This window comes from Mustela putorius, unplaced genomic scaffold (assembly GCF_011764305.1).
Source record: "Mustela putorius furo isolate JIRA1106 unplaced genomic scaffold, ASM1176430v1.1 tig00003834_pilon_pilon_pilon, whole genome shotgun sequence".
In the NCBI taxonomy this organism is placed as follows: Eukaryota; Metazoa; Chordata; class Mammalia; order Carnivora; family Mustelidae; genus Mustela; species Mustela putorius.
This window is the reverse complement of record NW_025421987.1, coordinates 47739835-47759879: the sequence shown is the minus strand read 5'-3', so window position 1 is coordinate 47759879 and position 20045 is coordinate 47739835. Positions and strand designations below refer to the sequence as shown.

Here is a 20045-nt window from a genome sequence, read left to right as displayed (position 1 = left end):
TGGGTGACTCAGTCAGTTTAGCATCTGCCTGCGGCTCAGGGCACGATCCCAGGGTCCTGGGATCAAGCTCCCCCCATCCCACCCCCCAGGTTGGGGCTCCCTGCTCAGCAGGGAGTCTTTTTCTCCCTCTCCCTTTCCCTCTCCCCCTCCTCCCTGCACTTGCATGTGCTTCCTCGCTCTAATAAAATCTTTGTTTGTTTTTAAGATTTTATTTATTTGACATACAGAGAGAGAAATAGCAAGAGAGAGAACACAAGCAGGACAAGTGGGAGAGGAGGAAGCAGGCTTCCCGCTGAGCAGACAGCCTATGCAGGGCTCAATCCCAGGACTCTGGGATCATGACCTGAGCCGAAGGCAGATGCTTAACGACTGAGCCACCCAGGTGCCCCTCTAATAAGATCTTTAAAAAGAATAATAATAAAAAAAAAATGCACATGGAGAAAAAAATTAATTTATGTTCTCTTTTTTTTAGGTCTAAATTACATTATTATGGGCCAAGTGGGTGAAGACGGGCGAGGCAAAATCATGCCAAACAGCTTTATCATGATGTTCAAGACCAAGAATCAGAAGCTCCTGGATGCCTTGAAAAACAAGCAATGTTAATAATGAACTGTGTCGAGTTAAGCTGCATTCTGTCATTGCCTTGGAAAGATCTATATTTTTCTCTGTAGGAAAAAAAAGTCTTATATTAAATATTGAGCATTCAGAAAGATTTACTCTTCACATGATGTAGGTATGAGACCTCCGGTATCACTGGTGGGAGTTCTGTGCCTGCGCCGAGAGGAGCAGATACATGATTGAAAACTTGCAGACTTGGTGCGGCTATAGGAAACTGAATGTATCAAGCACTGACAGTGTGGAAGCAGTTTATTTATACGTCTCTGTAAAAGGGTATTTTAGAAATGAGTGGTGTGAAGATGTAAAAAAGAGATTTTATAAGTGCAATATTTATAGTGATATTTGTTTTACCTTCAAGCATTTTCTCTGAGGGGTTATATTCTTCTCTTGCATTTTTTAAGTCACTGCTTAATAAAATATTTTTAAATGATTACGTAACAGCCATTACACTTGTTTTTATAGAAAATGGGGCACTGTAAAAAGAATATTCCCTGCTTTTTACATACCAATTTGGCATGGATGTACACTTTGCTGAAAGAGTGTGTATTCCAAGAACTTCGGGGACCAGATGGATCCAGTAATGTAAGGAGACTAGAATTCTCTGTAGAACCAGAGAACATGGTATCCCTCTGGGATCGAATTCAACTCCTTCAGTTTGTGACAGAAATTGAAGCTCAGGTCTAGTTAGTGACTTGTCTAGAGCACACATCTCCCAAAGGACAGAGCTGGCACTCAAGCTTGGAAGTCCTGATTCCAACCCAGTGCCCTCCCCGCCAGCAAAGAAGCCCTCTCAGGCCCAGAGGAAAATCCTCGGATCCTGGCTCGGCAGCATCTGCTCTTTGTTTCTTTTGCAGCCCAAATCATAACTGGTCGTTTTATAGGACTTGAAAGTAGAGGGGAGTCTGATGCCCCAGTCCTGTTCATCCCCGGTTAACTGATGCTTTCTGCAGTTGCCTTTGAAGACTCCCTTTTTACCCAGTGGTGGAAAGAACTGGGAAAGAACTCCCCACATCTGCACACAGCTGTTTAATCTGCAGCTCTACCAGCCACAGCTGTGGCAACCAGCCCTTAGGAGGCTGCCAGCCAGGACCTGTGGAAGAGGGCCCACCATCCCCCTCTGAGGAAGGTGGAAAGCACGTCAGGGAGGAGCAAAGACTTGGATCACAAGGTCTCTCATGGTAGAACCAAAGTTTTAGAAATAAGAAAAATATTCTTTTGGGTTAAAAACAAATAATTCCCAGCCCTAGAAGTGACCAGACATTCAAAAGGCCAAAAAAAAAAAAAAAACCCAAAAAACAAAAACGAATTTCAAAAGGAAGAATCCCTCTCTTTTGGCAGCTGACTGAGCACATGCAAGCAATGAATGCGGGCTGATTGTGGTGTCAGGAATTATTCCTAACCCCTGCCACTGGGCTGCCCCCATCCGTACCAGAAAATTCTCCAGCTGAGAACATGGATAAACTACAGGAGTCGGTGGCTGGCTTCCCTATCCAGTGCCACCTTCTAGAAAGGCCCTCACAACCCTCTGGACGTCACCTCTGTGCACAGCCAGGATGTAACTGTAGAATCCTGATTGATTCTAACCTTCTGGAGGCAAGTGAGTTCCTTTCAAGAACACATGTAATAAGGCTTTACAGTGATAACTGAAGATTTCAGTATTTGGGGGGCATTGGGCTGGCTCAACCAGGAGAGCATAGATGTGACTCTTGATCTCCCGAACGTGAGTTTGAGCCCCCGTGTGGAGTGGAGATTACTTAAAAAAAAAAAAAAAAAAAAAAAGTAGAATTTCTTCTCCTTGTCTTCTAATTGGTGCATTACAGGCAGCATTCTTGCAACTCTCAGCCTCCTACACTTCCAGCAGAAAGACTGCTATTGGTTTCTGGGTCACACTGAGGTAAAAATCGGGAAGAGTAACCCAAACTATTTATACCATTGACATCTCTGACACAAGACTTTGAACTGTTGAGGGAATTAGTGGTTAATAATGAACAGCACTGGTTTGTCTTTTAATTCAATTATTCAAAACAGAGATAAACTGAAAAGTAACACTGCTCTTTTTGGTCCAACAACCATTTTTCTTAATTTCTTTCTTGTTTAATAAGCCACTTGTTTTGACTGAACTTGAACTTCCTTAGTTATAAATTGAAGGAGTTAGACTAGATGATTTCTGGGAATTATTTATCTTTTAGGAATTCTTTTTAAAATTTTATTTTTTTAAAGTATAACTGACTAAGGTTTGTATTTGTTTTTAGTTTTTGTACTTGGGGAATCAAATATACACGATAAACAAATGGGTGACCATACTAATATATCCTGTTAGCTTAATTTTCATCTTTTGAATTCAATTTCTGTAATAAAAACATATGAATCTTGCCGAGTTCCCAAATCTTAAATTCTGCAATATAACTTACTTAGTTAAAGGTTAACCTTAGCTGAAGAAATTTACCTTCTTTTTTTCTCTTTCTGTAGGAAAGTGCTGCCAAGCTTCTACTAGATCTTCTGACTGCTTTAGTGAACTAAACTAGTAAGAAAAATCTTCTTTAAAGAAAAGCCTTATAATAAAACAGCTGAAGGGGCGCCTGCATGGCACAGTTGGTTGAGCATCAGACTCTTGATTTTGGCTCAGGTCATGATCCTGGAGTCATGGGATAGAGCCTGGCCTAGGGCTGCATGCTGAGTGCAGAGTCTGCTTGGGATGCTCTCTCCCTGGGCCCCTCCCTACACTTGCTGGAGCTGTCTCTCAAACAAATAAATAGATCTTAAAATTAATTAATTAATTTAAAAACAGCTACTGATTAGTAATCCTCTCTTTTTAAAATTTATTTATTTGACAGACGGAGATCACAGAGAAGCAGAGAGAAAGGAGGAAGCAGGCTCCCTGCTGAGCAGACAGCCTATGCAGGGTTCAATCCCAGGACCCTGGGATCATGACCTGAGCCGAAGGCAGAGGTTTTAACCCACTGAGCCACCCAGGCACCCCCTGATTAGTAATTCTAATATGAGTTAAGTAATATCAAGCAGAAACTCCTTTGGCTTGAATTCATAAATATATTTAAGTGAAACGAATTTTCAAAAAAAAAAAAGTAAATTCAAGTAGAAAACAAACATTTAAAGAAGGTGGGGGAGGACGGAGCTTGCCCTAAGTGTTCTAAAGCCCTTATAATTGGAGAGAGAAAGATAAAAATATTAATTTAGAACTTTGATAACTTAAGTTTTTACATTAAAATATCTAGGGTAACTATAAAAGAGTTTGAAACTTTAAAACTAGCAGAGAACATAAATAGATTTGAAAATTTACATGAAGTGAACAAACTGCTAAACTGTACCTACCAACTCAAACTCAAGTAGAAACAGAATACCTAAGCAATCCTCTAACCATTAAAGAAATTCAAACAGTAATTAAAACTTTCTTCAAATTAAGTTCCAGGTCTGGATAGTTTGACTCAGAAGGACTATGAAATATCTAAGAGACAAATACTGCCAATCTAACACATACAATTCCAGAGTATAAATAAGAAAGTAACATTCAGTGATCCTTTTTAGGAGATCAGCATAATCTTAATGCCAAGACTTCAGCAAACATAGGATCCAGTCTGAATTCACTTACAAACATAGGTACAAAAACATATTATCAGACAAAAATGCAACAAACAAAATAGGTCAGGTCAAGTTGGATTTATCCCAGGAACGCATGATTGATTTTACATCAGGAAATGGATGTTCACACTACACTGCTTTCCTAGATCTGCAATGCCAGCTAGGCAGTCTGGGGCACAACTAAACATTGACACTCATGAGTACCACAGGCCTCTCTCACTACCAGCACCCTCAGAGCTATAGCACAGAGACCAGAGCTCAACAGGATAGGGCCAGACCGGGAGCAGTTCACACAGCCACCCATGAGCTGTTTTCTTTGGCCTTCCTAGATAATGTCTGGGATGCCTGGGGCCTTGATTCACATCCGGTGGGTGCAGACACTCCAACTTGAAGTTCCCATCTCCTGGGAAACCAGGGTCTCTTGTATTAACTCCATAGGCAGAGTAGCTTTCAGGCTCCTCCTAGATGACACACCTCATTATAAGAACTACACACTCAGGAAAACCCAAAGGTGTGGCTGCCCCATCAGGTATTTAGAGCTCACTTGCAGCTCTTCCCAGGCCAGTGCAATTTACCAATCTGGGTTCATTGATACCAGAAGCAACTTTGCCCAGCCACACAGTCGACCTATGTAGTATTAGATTACTGGTAAATTAAGCCGGAGTCAAATAAAGGTTGTCAACGCAACAGAACTGGGAAAGTTTCTGTTAAGCCCTGTTTGCAATACATATAAGGGGAGAAATCATTTGATCTTAATGCAGAAAAGCATTTGATATACTCCAACATTAATTCATGACAAAATAAACCTTAAGGAAACTAAAAATAGGAGAGAGCTTCCTTAAGCTGACAAAAAATCCCTGCAGCAAATGGTGACATATTGAAAGCATTTTAATGTCAGCGATAAGACAAAAATGCCTAAAGTCAACATTTCTATTCAAAATTGCACTGGTGGGTCTAGTTAATGTAGTAAGGAAAGAAAAAGAGATATTGGACAGGAAGAATGACTGTTTTTTTTTTTTTAACATTTCATTTACTTATTTGTCAGAGAGAAGGAGAGAGAGAGAGCACACAAGCAGGAAGAGAGGCTGGCAGAGGCAGAGAAAGAAGCAGGCTCCCTGCCAAGCAAGGAGCCCATGTGTGACTCGATCCCAGGACTCTGGGATCATGACCCGAGCCGAAGGCAGTGGCTTAACCCACTGAGCCACCCAGGCGTCCCAGAAGAATGACACTTCTAATGCAAAGAGTATATGCTAATTCAAATAGAAAAGCCAAAAAATCCCTGCAGGTAAGTGGTTAGAATTAATAGTTTTACAAGTTTGTTCCTTAGATGTATATGTAAGCCCTAGCCCAAGAATAAAAATATTGATTTTTTAAAAAATCTTTTATAATTAAGCATCTTGAATTAAATATGTGAGGGCCATGATTCGTACACTAACAGCCCTTTTTTAACATGGGGCCTGAGGATGTGTAAGAATGGGAGTATACTTGGGTATTCAGACAAGTAGCTCTGGGACGTACATAGAAATTTGTTCTGGATAATTTTGAAGTTGTTATTTAAAATCCTAACTTTTAAGTCACGGGGATGAAAGGTACAGCATAGGCAGGCGAGAATTCTACCACTGAACCACCAATGCGAGGTACAGCATAGGGAATATAATCAATGGTACAGTAAGAGTGTTGTATGGGTAGATGGTAGCTATACTTGGGGGGAGCACAGCATAATGCATAAACATGTTGAATCACTTCACTGTGTTGTACACCAGAAACTAATGTAACATTGTGTGTCTGCTAGTCTTCAATTAAAAATATTTTAAAAACTTGACTTCTGGGGTGCCTGGGTGGCTCAGTGGGTTAAAGCCTCTGCCTTTGGCTCAGGTCATGATCTCAGTGTCCTGGGATCGAGCCCCACATCAGGCTCTCTGCTCTGCAGGGAGCCTGCTTCCCCCTCTCTCTCTGCCTGCCTCTCTGACTACTTGTGATCTCTGTCAAATAAATAAATAAAATCTTAAAAAAAAAAAAACTAGACTTCTGTTTGTTTTTATAATTTGCTTCTTCCTCTAAAACACAAAGTCAACAATCAGTTTTAAAAAGGCTAAACTTTGATTATAAATATGAAGTGTTATCTTTTGCTGGAAGGATATTCCCATGGCCTTCTGATACTAAGATTAGGTTACATTTAAACCGTGAGATAGAGCTTTTGAGTACAGAAATCTATTTAAAAACTTAAGATTTCATACAGCTAGCTGCTTTATCTTACAAACAGGAAATTAATAACAACAGTGATATAATGTAATTAAGAGCCTCCTGGATGAGGCAAAGACTTGAATTCTCCTTCACAGGGTAGCTGTGGGAGAACTTTAGTTTCCTTTTCTGTAAAATGAGAAAGGCAAATTGGATCCTTTCTGAGATCCCATATAGGTCTTAAATTTTCTAGATCCTTGAATAACCAAATTGATCAGGTTATAAAGTGGCACAGAAATAAAATCAACCAGTGTCTCCATTCTGAGCCCTTGGTTCAATCTACATGGTCTGGCTTGTTATTTTTTTGACTGACTCCTGGTTTTCTGTTTATGTTTACTACTCCACAGCTCCTCTTACCCTCTTATTCTTGCTCATCTCACTTGTCTCTGTTTCAGTCCTTGGTAATAAATTAAGTCTTGAATAAACTATTCATTTGGAAAGGCAGGGACTAAGCATCTTAAGTTCCCATCTCTGACCAAGATGAACCTACCATGAAAAATTAATTCAAAAATGCAAAGCTCTAGGAATATATCTTAATTGATAAAATAAATCGGGTTTGGGCTCTCAAGTCAGACATGATTCAATCTTGGACAAATTACTTAAAATGCGATTTTCTTACCTATAAAATTAGAAGGTTGAAGTAGGTGATCTAAGTTTTCCTCCAATCCAAACGATGAAATAGGTTCTAAAGCATAAAACTGTTAGGTGTCTGACTGGACGTCAGTCCTAGTAGATAATGCTAAATTTTCATTCAGTAAACTTGTGCCATTCACCATCAACATCAAGAGAAATATTTCTGCCCAGTTTTATAACTTTAAAAAAATAATCATTATAAAAAATACAGTGACTCTTTGCTATTTCCAATGAAATATTAAATGGGGGGGATATGTTTTTAAATATCTGAAATTTAAAATATTAAAATGACCCTACAAAATTAATTGTTTCTGGATGAATTACTGAGGCAGTTAGTATTTTCCTCCTCAAAATTCTTTTCAAATAACACCTGATAATTTTTAATATCTTTCAATAGGAATAATTTGCCTAAAATTGAAGAATGGGTTATATAACCTTTCTAAAGAAGAGAGAGACCAAGAAACAGACACACATACAGAGGAAACTCTAGACTGCAGAATGAAGGAAATGGAGCTTACCTGTCATTTCTCTGGCTGAAACGGTTCTTTTTTTAAACATACATTTACCTCCTACATAAACCTGCTGTTTTGCTTCTTGTATTACTGTAATCTAATTTACATCAGAAGTCGTGTCTCTTAAATATGGTTATTTTTAAAACATGTAGGTAGCACATAAAATTTTTCCTAATTTTGAATGGCATATCAAAAGTTTCAAAATGGGGACAAGGGGGGCAGGAGAAGAAAACAATGTGAAATTATCAAATGAAGAGAAATGCTGTAATTGGAAATTTTTCTAAGTATATCTTTAAGAGACACGTGTTTATAAACAGGACAGTGATGCCAGAAAGCTAATAAACTAGCTTACAAATGAGAAATTCAGGGCAGCCATAACCCGGTTACCATTAATATTTTCTTAGTGTAATTCTGAATTAGACCCAACTGGTTTACTCCTCTGAGCCTGCCTATAACCTCAGTCTATCTGGATTTTATAAATGTATTTTCTGAGGAATACAAGAATTTCAGTGTCAGTATAATTCCAATAAAAATCCCAACTAAGCCTTTTTGTAGAAATTGATAGGCATGTTTCAAAATTTATATGAAGAAGAAAGAAGCTAAAACAGCCAAAATTATTTTGATAAATAGTGCAAAATAATTTACCTTGGTATTTATTACCATACTTCACCCCACTGTCTTGTGTTAATGATTGGATTACTAACGTGCATATTCAAGCCTTGTTTTCTTTTGGAGTGATAATGAATTTTAAGACTCTACTCTTATTTTCTTATTTAGTAAGTTGTAGCCTTAGGTATTTTTGTCAGGTTAATGAAGCATCATCTCCATTCATTAAAATTCACCCTTTTTGAGTCTATAGTTTGATTAGTTGTACAATCCATCTTCTCCTTCCACCAGATCTTAGTAACCAATAACTTGATTTCAGTTTCCATGTTCTATCTTTTCTAGAATGTCATTGTAAATGGAATCACACAGTATGTAGCCTTATGTGATGAGCTTCCTTTAAAAAGGATACTTTTAAAATACTTTAAAAGGATACTTTTAAGACTCACCTATGTTATAGCATAGGTGGGTAGTCTGTTCCTGTGCTAACCTGGGTAGGCTGTTTTATGTTTCCCAAAATTTTCTTCCATGTATACTACCAGATAGGGTGAGCCACAAGACCCATTCTCATGTGAAATTTGGAGGGCAGAAGTGAAGCAGCAGCCATCTTATTTTTTATGTAGGCATTTTGTAGTTCCCACATGGTATGACTTACCTGCTGGCTCACCTTTCAGGGCAGGGCAGCAGTTGGGCCTACATGGTTCTACCCTTCCTTGCATTCTCCTTCAGCTTCTTTGCCTCCTGGGTCAAGTATATGTCCAGCAACCTGGCAAAAGGCAACTTTTCTCCCAGGATACTCACATTATCAAAGCTGGAGACAGTGAGAAGTGACATGGGTGTCAGTCAGTCCTCATGGATTCCAGCTGTGTCTTTCTGTCTTCCACTTTCCACCTACTGTCTCTTTCTAACTGCCTATCCTGTGAACTACAGGCTCTTAGGTGCGGAAACAACAGCCTCACGGAGACTGCTTAAAGAACCCAGCTGTGTAACACAAATCGCTATATAAACATTCAGAGATGCCCACGAATATCCAGTAGTTCTGCTTCTCTAACTGAAGCATTACTGAGTAAATAAACACCCACTGTATGGATGTACGGCTTGTTTATCCATTCACCAATTGATGGACATTCGGTAGTTCTCAGTGATCCAGTTTGGGATCATGAATCCATAAAGCTGCTAAAAATGGTCACACACAGGTCTTTATGTGAACATATTACTTAAAAACATGGTATTTATAATAATAGCATGGAGGACATGGGGAGATAGAAAAGAGCAGGGAGTTGGGGGAAATCGGAAGGGGAGGTGAACCATGAGAGACTATGGACTCTGAAAAACAATCTGAGGGTTTTGAAGGGGCAGGGGGTGGGAGGTTGGGGTACCTGGTGGTGGGTATTATAGAGGGCACGGATTGCATGGACTACTGGGTGTGGTGCAAAAATAATGAATACTGTTATGCTGAAAATAAAAAATAAATTATAAAACAACTAAAAAAAACAACAACCCATGGTATTTATAAATATAAGAAATAGCTAAAAGAGTTCAATGTGACTGCCATTGGAGGTGAAAAGGAAAACAAAGGGGTCTGATGTTGATGTTTTACGTTTGAGACCCTTACCATGATTTACAAAAAACAAAAACACTGAATTGTACACTTTAAAAGAGTAAATTTTATGCTAGGTGAATTATAGCTCAATAGAAAAGTATAAAAGTACATGATAATATAATAAACAAACTCTGCCAACATATAATGTAATATCAAGTTTTATTTACCTTTTTTCTTACAATATGCTGTCATTCAAAATATACCTCATAAGTAACTCATGCATACAGTAGGCACTCTATAAATATTTTGATTTAATAATTAGTTATTTTTTAGAATGACTAAAAATCCTGATGTAAAATCCCAATTGGGAAGTGCATAATCCCATTGTAGACAAAATATATAACTTTACAATAAACATTTTTATAAGAATTTTCCCCAAAGAGGGAACACTTACAACTTGGAAATTAAAAAATAAAGAGTAAAAAGCAAAATGAAGCACAATACTAATATATTTAGCCAATGATCCCTGGATCAGTGGTGCTCACAGACCAAGGGTTACCTGCACCCTGTGGCCTTAAGACCATCTGAAATTCAGTTAAGAAGACAAGCATATACCTAATAACCTCTTAACTGGAAATACGGCAAGAAAATAAAAGCAAAAGTCTGTGAAACTTTTTTAAACTACACCCCTTACATGAACACAGGAAAAAAATTTAAACCCTTATTTTATTTTCCAATTTAAAAAAAATCAAGGTTTTTCATCTTAAGCAGCAAGAATGATCCGTAAATAAGCAAGAAGTCACTTTTATAGAAACTATGTTAAATTCTGTGGAAAATACTTTGGGAGATTAGTTCAAGAACCTTAGTCCAAATATGAAATAAATTCTTATTTTGGGTTAGCTTTATAATTATGAACAGTCACTCCAACCTGAAAAAAATTATAGCACTATTATGATAAAGAAAAATTAAAAGCCACCAAATGCCTAACCTTAGTGGAGTGCCTGTGCAAACCTATAAACATACTCAAATGCCTTGATTGCTCTAAAATGAAAAGTCTACTAACTATATTTTTCAAAAACTATATATAATCCTATAAAAATTTAAATATGTGGACTATAACAATACACGGAAATGTATATATAAAATACTATTAAGTGAAAAAAACAAAATAAAAAATATAAAGTGATTACAACCATGTAAAAGTAAATATATTATAATAACAAAAACAAGTGAATTTAAATTTATAGAGACATAAATAGATTCAAACATCCATTGGGGCTTTTCCTTGTTATGTAAGATTATAACAAAATAAAAAAAATAGACCATTATTCTAGATAAAACTATACTCCTGAACAATAAATACTGAACTGCATGTGAACTCCTAAAACAGAGATTTTAAAAACCATGACTTACTACATTTCAGGTGTGTCCTATGGATTGAGATCAGCCCACATCTGCTGATCTTCATTTTACAAAACCTCTGGCAATGTGTACAATTATAACTGCCCTTCTTAAACATAAGAAGAAAAAAATTTAAAGCACTGTTCAAGTAAGAAAACCAAGCAGCATGCTAACAAAACATATCTAATCTGTTTTGCTCCTGCAAAAAGCTACTAACAGAGGATTTTAAAAAACTAATTCTATATACATATTTTACATAATATATTTTGCTATAAATATTTTAAAGAATGGCTTTTACAGAATTCTTCATTTTAATTTCAATAGATATCTTATTGATTTAATCGCAAATTATGCAAATGCAGTCTTTCAGATTTATTACTGAAAATTATTCTCTCCGTGGTTTAGAAAATGGTTAATTTCTTGGATAAAACATAGCATATTTAGAAGTCCGAAAGCCAAGTAAATCCCTTATTTCATTTCGGAATTTTGACAGATCCTGGCGTAGTTCATTTAGATTTTCCACGGTTGCCTGATCTGTACTTTGCATCTTCTGCCTCATGGACGTCAGGTAACGATGCACCAAGCAGCACATCACTTTTTGGTAGTTCTCATCCCTCTTTTGTTTCAGATTTCTCCATTCCTTCAAAACAAACAATTGCATGGTATGAACAATGGACATAAACCATATTTAAGTGAGGTGAGGTTTCTTTTAAGATTTTATTTATTTATTTCTCAGAGAGTGAGCGAGCACATGGAGGGGGAGCGGCAGGCAGAGGGAGAAGCAGACACCCTGCCAAGCAGGGAGCCCAATGCAGGACTCAGTCCCAGAACCCTGGGATACATGACCTGAGCCAAAGACAGATGTTTAACTGACTGAGCCACCCAGGTATCCCTAAATGAGGTTTTTGTTTGTTTGTTTTTATGAGGTGGGTCTTTAAAAAATATTCACAAACACATGCTTTATTAGACTTTATTTTTGGCTTTAAGTGTTACAAAGTAATATCCAACACTTATTTAAAACAAATATAGCCTGAACATTTGTTTTATTCATTCATCTGGATGCTTTACTTGATTTAACAATAGTCTTAGAAATCTTCAGTTTATAGGAAGGATTAACAAACCACAACCCACAGGCCGAACATAGCCCACTTACTATTTTTTTATGGTCTGTATAAGCTAAGAATGGGTTTTACAGATGAATATTTGTAATTAATTTGATGATAGGGAACACTAATTTTGAACCCCAATTAAACAAAATGTTATTTATTCCCCAAAGTGGAATTCCATTCTTTATATTATATCTGTATTACAAAAAGTTATTACTCAATTAATATTAAATTGTCAATTTCACCAATAAAAATTTTATGGATGTTTGTGTTCTTTCTTGTTATGTTACTTGTTATATTCATATAACATTTTTGATTTTGTCTCAGTCTGCAAAGCCCAAAATATTTATTATCTGGCCCTTTACAGGAAAGGTTTGCCAATCTCTGGTTTATAGCAACATGTATTGAATTATTTATGTAATGAGTAACTTTCAAGAAGAACTGGAAAAATATGAGATGGCTCTAGTAGTCAATCTTTATCTATGCTGACAGAATAGGTATTCTAAATATTTTCCATATTTTAAAACTGTGATATAAGACTTCATGAAAAAAAAAAGTATAGCTCTCTCTCTCACATATTGAATCCTTACTTTACGTAGGATAATATGCCATGCATATGCCATGCATTAGGGATATATGAGTGAAAAAATGTAGACAGTCCTAGGCCTTAAAGAGGCCTAGGACATATTTACATTTTAGTAAACATCTGATATTAGGAGCTGTTAAAACTTCCAAGTTGCAATTTTAATTTCTTACCTTTAAACTGTTTTGACGTTTAACCTTGCCTTTTGATGTATGAGAGCAAATCCACTTACTGAGGCTACTAATCATATAGCAAATAGTCTTTGGTGAAGGAATGATGTTGAAAGGTGGGGGTAATGTACATTTGTCATCAAAGTAGCTAAGCCATAACTTTGCTCGAGCAAACTTCCATTCTTTGTCCTCATGATTCTGTAAGAGAAAAATGAAAAAGTAATACAGAACATGAACACACACACATACACACACACACACGGGGGAGGGGAAGTCAGAAGGAGCAAGGGAGAGAGGCAGAGAGGGAATGGGGGGGCAGAGAGAGAAAGAGAGATCATTTTAAACTGTCCAAATATTTGCATACCTTGTATGTAAAAATTTGGTTCAAGATTTGCAGTTAATATACATTACTTACATTTTAAAAATCTATATTTAATTTAAAAATAGTACTAATTCTTAATTCTTATCATCTTTGGTTGCTTTATCTATTGCATACATTTGGTAAGACCTGAAAGAATATGAAGTTTCTAGAAGAATGGACACTTACTGCTATCAGCTGGAAGCTCTTATGAAGCATTGCCACCAGCAGCTTGGTGAGCACAATCACAACCACAACATTGTACGTCCCAACAATAACTGCTCCAACAAAGGACTGCAATTCCTCTCCATAACTAAATCTTGTGACAAAGATTGCCACGTGTGCTAAAGAGAAAATATACCAGAACAAAGCAAAGCAAGTGCCAATGAACCTGTAAAGACAATTACATTTCTGTTTAAAAGGAAATTAAAGAAATTAATTAGCAAAAATGAAGAATTGGTTTATACCAACATTCCACAGAACACTGATAATCTAAGAATACTTTATAAAATGAATGAGGTTGAACCCAACTGTACAGATATGCCTTACCTTAAACAAAGAAACAGACTCAAAAGGAGGATAAATTATTTTTGTTTGACCTCTTACTGCTTTTTTGTCTATTCTCAACAAAGCAGCCACTAAGATATTGGTAATGCCTAATTCAGTGTTGCCACTCCTCTGCTCAAAAACTTCAAAAGGCTCTCGCTCTCATTACCCCAAAGTCCTTACAAGTATCAAAAAAAAGTCCTACATCTCCTACAACTTTCCCTCAGCTTCCCTACATCCATCCACACTGGCCTCTGGCTTTTCCCTGAACTTGCCAGCCACACTCCCATCTCAGGGCATTTGCCTTTGCCACTCCCTCTATCTACTCATGCTCTTCCTCCAGCCATCTCCTTCAGGTCTTGGTTCTTCATATCTCTACTTGAATGTCACCTCTTGTGGGGCCACTCCCCAGTCTCCCATCTAAAATTGCACCCTCTCACACATATATCCTCCCTGGCCAAAGCTTTGTCTCTTTAGCCCCTTTTATTGCATAATATACTATACTTTTTTTTCTCTTTTTATTGCCTATATCATCTAACTATAATATAAGCTCCATATGAGGTAGTTTTGTTTACTAGGACTTCATTCACTCAGCACTTCGAACAGTGTCTGTTACACAGAAGGTGTTAAACAAATAGTTATTAGTCATTTAATCTTATTCCTTATATAAGATGACATGTGAATATCTAAAGAATAGTTGGTACGTAACAGCAACACAACAAATGAGTAATTCCACACCCTTCTCCATTATGTTATTTTAAAATGAGGGGAGGTATTTTCTCTGCCTCACAGTTGATTGTCCAATTTCTTTTGATACAGCAAATCAGAGGAAAAAAATTGTTGATGAAGTTCTAATGATTCTCAATTCTAGTGACCTCCTATTAAGTGCTGAAAATACAAGATTGTTTTGGCTGTAACAATGATGGACAGTTGCTACTGACATTCACTATAAGAAGGACAGAGATGTTGAATGTCTTGCAATATACAGGACTGACAGAAAACTGTCCTGTCCCAAATGCTAACAGTGTGCAAAATGCCAGGAGTTCCTCTTTTAAAAGATTACAGTGGGGGAAACAGTGTAATATCTTAGGCCTACTAATTAAGATTCTATTTAGATAAATATAACCATCAAATGATTCATGAAAAATAAGTATTTCTTATTAGAAAAGAATGTCTTAAAGAAAATGTGAAGTTCTAATTCTTTAGGTATTAATTCATTCATAATACAATAGAGAGAAATACATTTACAAAAAATTTTAAAAGACACTCACGAATGGAAGGTATCATTGCTTTGCTGTTCACAGAAGATGCCTACACAGTCCTTCTGTTCTTTTGGGGTATAGCCTTTATCATACAGTTGTGTCAGTCCAATTGTGAAAGAAAACAAAACAAGAAGGAACATCCCAAGAAATTTTCCAAAATCTTGCAACATCTGTCCCATTGAAATCTGTGGAATATATTATATAGCTGTTGGTTAAAATTATCAGGAAAACAAAATATTAAATATAAAAGACCAGGCAATAAAAGTAAAACAAACATATGACCCACAGTCTCCTCCTTTTATGCCATCTGGTTAAGATAATGTCGTACCTTTTTTTAAATTTTTATTTTTATCTATTTATTTTTTTAAAAAGATTTTATTTATTTGTCAGAGAGAGAGAGAAAGCACGAGAGCGAGCACAGGCAGACAGAGTGGCAGGCAGAGACAGAGAGAGAAGCAGGTTCAAGGAGCCCAATGTGGGACTCGATCCCAGGACGCTGGGATCATGACCTGAGCCGAAGGCAGCCACTAAACAACTGAGCCACCCAGGCATCCCAATGTCGTACTTTTAAAACGTAATAAGTCTTGTTGCCTAACAAAAAGCCATTCTAAGCATGCTATCACTCTGAGTACTGGGTGGCACATTTCTTGAGTCTGGACCAGGTATGCAGAGGATATTGCTGTGATGAAGTTAGGGGCTGAAACATGAGATTTAAGAAAAACCTAATTTGCAAGGAATAAAAGGAAAATTCTTTGCTCAAGCCTAAAGAAGCTATTTATAGCTTCTTAAAATTTACAAATATAAAATCATATGATAAAGTATTTTATTTGATTTTTGTGACCAATTCTAAACCAATTCCCAAAAGATGGCATTTTCTCTCCAGGACTGCCATAATCTCTTTTGCCAAGGTCATTTTAGGTCAATTACAAGAAAAAACTATGTGCAAGCCAGAGAGTAGGTCTAGTACATTGATACATATTATAATGTACACATGTGAAGTGCATCTAGAAGCTTCATTCAAGCCTAATTTCATTGTCCTTCAATACTCCTTAAAAATCTGGGAAATAGGTACTTTTCATAAATTCTTGTTATTTAAATTAGCATACAAATTTGAAGAATAATTTGACATTACCTTTTTGACCCAGTAATTCTATCCCTTGGAATTTAGCCAATAGATAGAAAATATGCAAAGATGTGTGTATATACAAGGATTTTCTTTTTTTTTTTTTTTTTAAAGATTTTATTTATTTATTTGACAGAGAGAAATTACAAGTAGATGGAGAGGCAGGCAGAGAGAGAGAGAGAGAAGCAGGCTCCCTGCTGAGCAGAGAACCCGATGCGGGACTCGATCCCAGGACCCTGAGATCATGACCTGAGCCGAAGGTAGCGGCTTAACCCGCTGAGCCACCCAGGCGCCCTATACAAGGATTTTCACTGCAACACTGTTATAGGTAGCAAAAAAAAAAATGAGAACATGCTAAATATTATTAAAAAGAATGAAGTATGGCTCTATGTGCTGGCACAGAAAAATGTCTATAAAATATTAAGTCAAAAAAGCAGGTTATAGGGGCGCCTGAGTGGCTCAGTGGGTTGAAGCCTCTGCCTTTGGCTCGGGTCATGATCCCGGGGTCCTGGGATCGAGCCCCGCATTGGGCTCTCTGCTCAGTGCAGAGCCTGCTTCTCCCTCTCTCTCTCTCTCTCTGCCTGCCTCTCTGTCTACTGTGTTCTCTGTCTGTCAAATAGATAAATAGAATCTTTAAAAAAAAAAAAAAGCAGGTTATAGAACAGTATTATAACAGATCTTGTTTCTAATTTTTTAAAGGATAAATCAGGTATATATTTTCATATAGACAGAATTTAATATGCACAGGAAAGTTCTGTAAGTTTACACCAGAAACTGTTAACAGTCCTTATCTATGGAAGGTAGGAGTAGGGATTAGAAGGCAGACTTTTTTCCTTTGAATTTTCTTTACTATATGCATTTATTACTCTTATGATACAAAAAATAATGTTTAAAAGTAATCCCTCTTCAAGACTTACTGGTCAATTTTATAGAGTTAATTAAATCCAGCTTCAAATAAAATGTCTCATTGCCTCAAACCTACCAAAATAATACATGCCACTTACTAATGATACAAAATGGTAATGACAAGCAAGAGGCCAAACCCCTCTAACCCACTAAAAGTGAACCAGCTAGTTAAGCAGAAGAGGTGTGCTAAAATTCTTTAGGCACACCACAAGCTGCTGACCCGGACTCTGCAACACTGGAAAGGTCCAGTACGCCTGAGGTGTACATGTGACGAGGCCATATGGTCCTTTCAGAAGTCTTGTGCTTCCCTCACCACCCCTTGCAAAATTCTGAGAGAAGAAATAGAGAGCTTTTAGATTCAGCAAGTTTGAAATGTGTGAAAAAGAGAAGAAATACACTTCCTCTTAGTCAACGATAGCTTTATACTGAATCCCCTTGGAAAAGAAATAATTTATTCAGACTGGGAGTGCTTAGATAAAGCCGTGCCATCCACTACAGAACTTGGTAAGTTAGGACAGTAAGAATGCAGAAACTGCTTTAGATAACTACGAAAAGACTGCCTTTGAAGAAAACTTGGGCACTGTAGGTAAAATTATGAGTAAATAGGGTTTCTTAAGAGTGACTGTGTATGAAGTTATAATTTTAACTTAAAAAATTGAGTCCAAAAGAGAAGCCTGAATTTAACATTACTAAGTTGTGTTTTTTGGGAAGATTTATTTATTTACTTTAGAAAGAGAGTGAGCGAGGGGAGGGACAAAGGGAGTGGAAGACAGAATCCTTAAGCAGATTCCCTGCTGAGCAAGGAGCCATACACAGGGCTCAATTCCATGACCATTATTAGATCATGACCTGAGCTGAAATCGAGAGTCAGACACGTAACCAACTGAGACACCCAGGCGCCCCAAACATTACTAAGCTTCAAAGTGTAAGTATAGTTCAATTTCAGTATCAAGATGAACAATATTTAATGAAAAAAAAATCCACAAACTTCAAGGACCGTTCTATAAAAGCATATTAGTTCTGACATAAGTTGGAAGAATCAGTACTAGTTACCGTGGACATCCCTGACGTTAGCACTAACTGAGTGCGCACGCTAGCCCAACATGCCCGTGAAAGGCAAAATTCAAAAACACTAAATCTATTTTAGTCTGAGGCAGATTATGAGGCTTATTTATCTGTAAAAATAATAATTATGCTGTTGAAAATATTTACTTAAACTTAGCAGTTTTACTCAAGAAATAGGAAAATTAAGAAATGAAAAGAAAAAGGTAATTAAAATATCAGTACTGAAGTTTACATAGAGTTAACACTGCTACACACTGAGAAAAATATATACATCCTTCCTTGTAATCAGAAAAATGGAAATGAAAGAGGACTACTAAGATAGTATAAATTAGCACCAATTGCAATTGAATGTGGTGAAACAGTGTGCTTTTTATACTGCTTGTGAGATCAAAAATTAACACATCATTTTGCAAAGTAACAGAAATACTGAGGCACTATAAGGATCAGATCTTTTGATATGTTAATGTTCCTGGAGAGTTATCCTTAGGAAATGATTTAAAAGAGGCAAAGTCCTCTATACAGAACAGCATGTAGAACAGCAAAAACAAGCCAAATGCCCAATAGGGCAAAGGCTGGTATCATTAGGGTTCATAGCAAGCATTAAACTATAAAACTTGCTAACAAAGCAATAATAATGACAATCTCTAGTCATTCTCCTTCCAAATCTTTCTCCAGAAAAAGCCATAGTTACCTGTCTAAAAGTTCTTTAAAAAAAAATTTTTTTTTTATTTATTTAAGAGACAGAGCGCGAGAGCAGAGGGACAGGAGGAGTGGGAAGGAGGAGCAGAGGGACAGGGATTTCCAAGCTGATTCCTTGCTGAGCACCAGCCAGGTGTGAGAGGCTCCATCTCACCATCCTGAGATCACCACCTGAACTGAAATCAAGAGTCAGATGCTTAACCGACTGAGCCACCCAGACATCCTCCCTATCTAAAAGTTCTATCGAATCAAGCATTCATGCTCCAAACCTCCTTTGCATGTATGAAACTGTTCAAATTCCTGGCACAGAGGCCCTCAGAATCCAGCCCAGTCTGTTTTTTCAGCCTCATCTCCCCAACGGCTATCCACTGTCCAAGCACAAAAGACATCCTGTCTTATCCGAGTACACCATGCTTTCAGGACTCCACGTTTTCACACATGTAACTCTCTGGTCTTCACCAGGCGAGCTTCTCATCCTTGTAAGGCCCAGATCAAATGTCACCTTCTCTAAGCTTTCCTGACTCTCTCCAGGCACCGCCTCAGTTATGCTCCGAAGTACTTTGTTCGTAATCTCTAAAATACTATTTTTCACTTTATACCAACATGTAGGTTTGTCTCTTCCAGCAGTCTTTATGAGCAGGAACAATGTCAGTAAGCTCCAGAGCCCAGCATACTAGTTAAAATGTTGAACACATAAATACATTTCATACAACTCTACCATTTTCCAAGAGGTATCCTATATTCTTATTTACCTTGCAGGATGAGAAAGGCTATCTCTATTTTTTCCAAGTAACAAACTGCAGCTCGGGGAGATTTAGTGAATTGCTCATGGTAGCAGAACTAATAGATGACAGAGATAAAATTCAATTCTACCTCTTCTTCTAACTTCTTGCAAGAGCTTTTTTGAAACATCACTTTGTGGTTTGTTTGGGCTTTTTTCAAAGATTTTATTTATTTATTTGATAGAGAGAGAAAGATCAGGAGTACACAGAGAGGCAGGCAGAGAGAGAGGAAAAGCAGGCTCCCCACTGAGCAGGGAACCCGATGTGGGGCTCGATCCCAGGATCCTGGGATCATGA

General features: G+C 37.2%; 2 protein-coding genes across 5 annotated transcripts in view; one reads left to right on the top strand and one right to left on the bottom strand.

Annotated features, from left to right (window-relative positions):
• PCOLCE2 (procollagen C-endopeptidase enhancer 2) overlaps positions 1-1051 on the top strand; it is a 65691-nt gene extending 64640 nt beyond the window's left edge. Inside the window, exon 9 of the mRNA XM_004754472.3 lies at positions 473-1051. Coding sequence (XP_004754529.1) covers positions 473-603 — 131 coding nt within the window. The 3' untranslated portion in view covers positions 604-1051. The remainder of the gene's footprint in view (positions 1-472) is intronic.
• An 8898-nt stretch (positions 1052-9949) lies between these two features.
• TRPC1 (transient receptor potential cation channel subfamily C member 1) overlaps positions 9950-20045 on the bottom strand; it is a 73583-nt gene continuing 63487 nt past the window's right edge. For all 4 annotated transcript variants that reach the window (XM_045088469.1, XM_045088470.1, XM_045088471.1 and 1 more), the window contains 4 exons: positions 15183-15358; positions 13555-13756; positions 13011-13205; positions 9950-11788 (listed from right to left, as the gene is read on the bottom strand). In XM_045088469.1, coding sequence (XP_044944404.1) covers positions 11561-11788; positions 13011-13205; positions 13555-13756; positions 15183-15358 — 801 coding nt within the window. In that variant the 3' untranslated portion in view covers positions 9950-11560. The remainder of the gene's footprint in view (positions 11789-13010; positions 13206-13554; positions 13757-15182; positions 15359-20045) is intronic.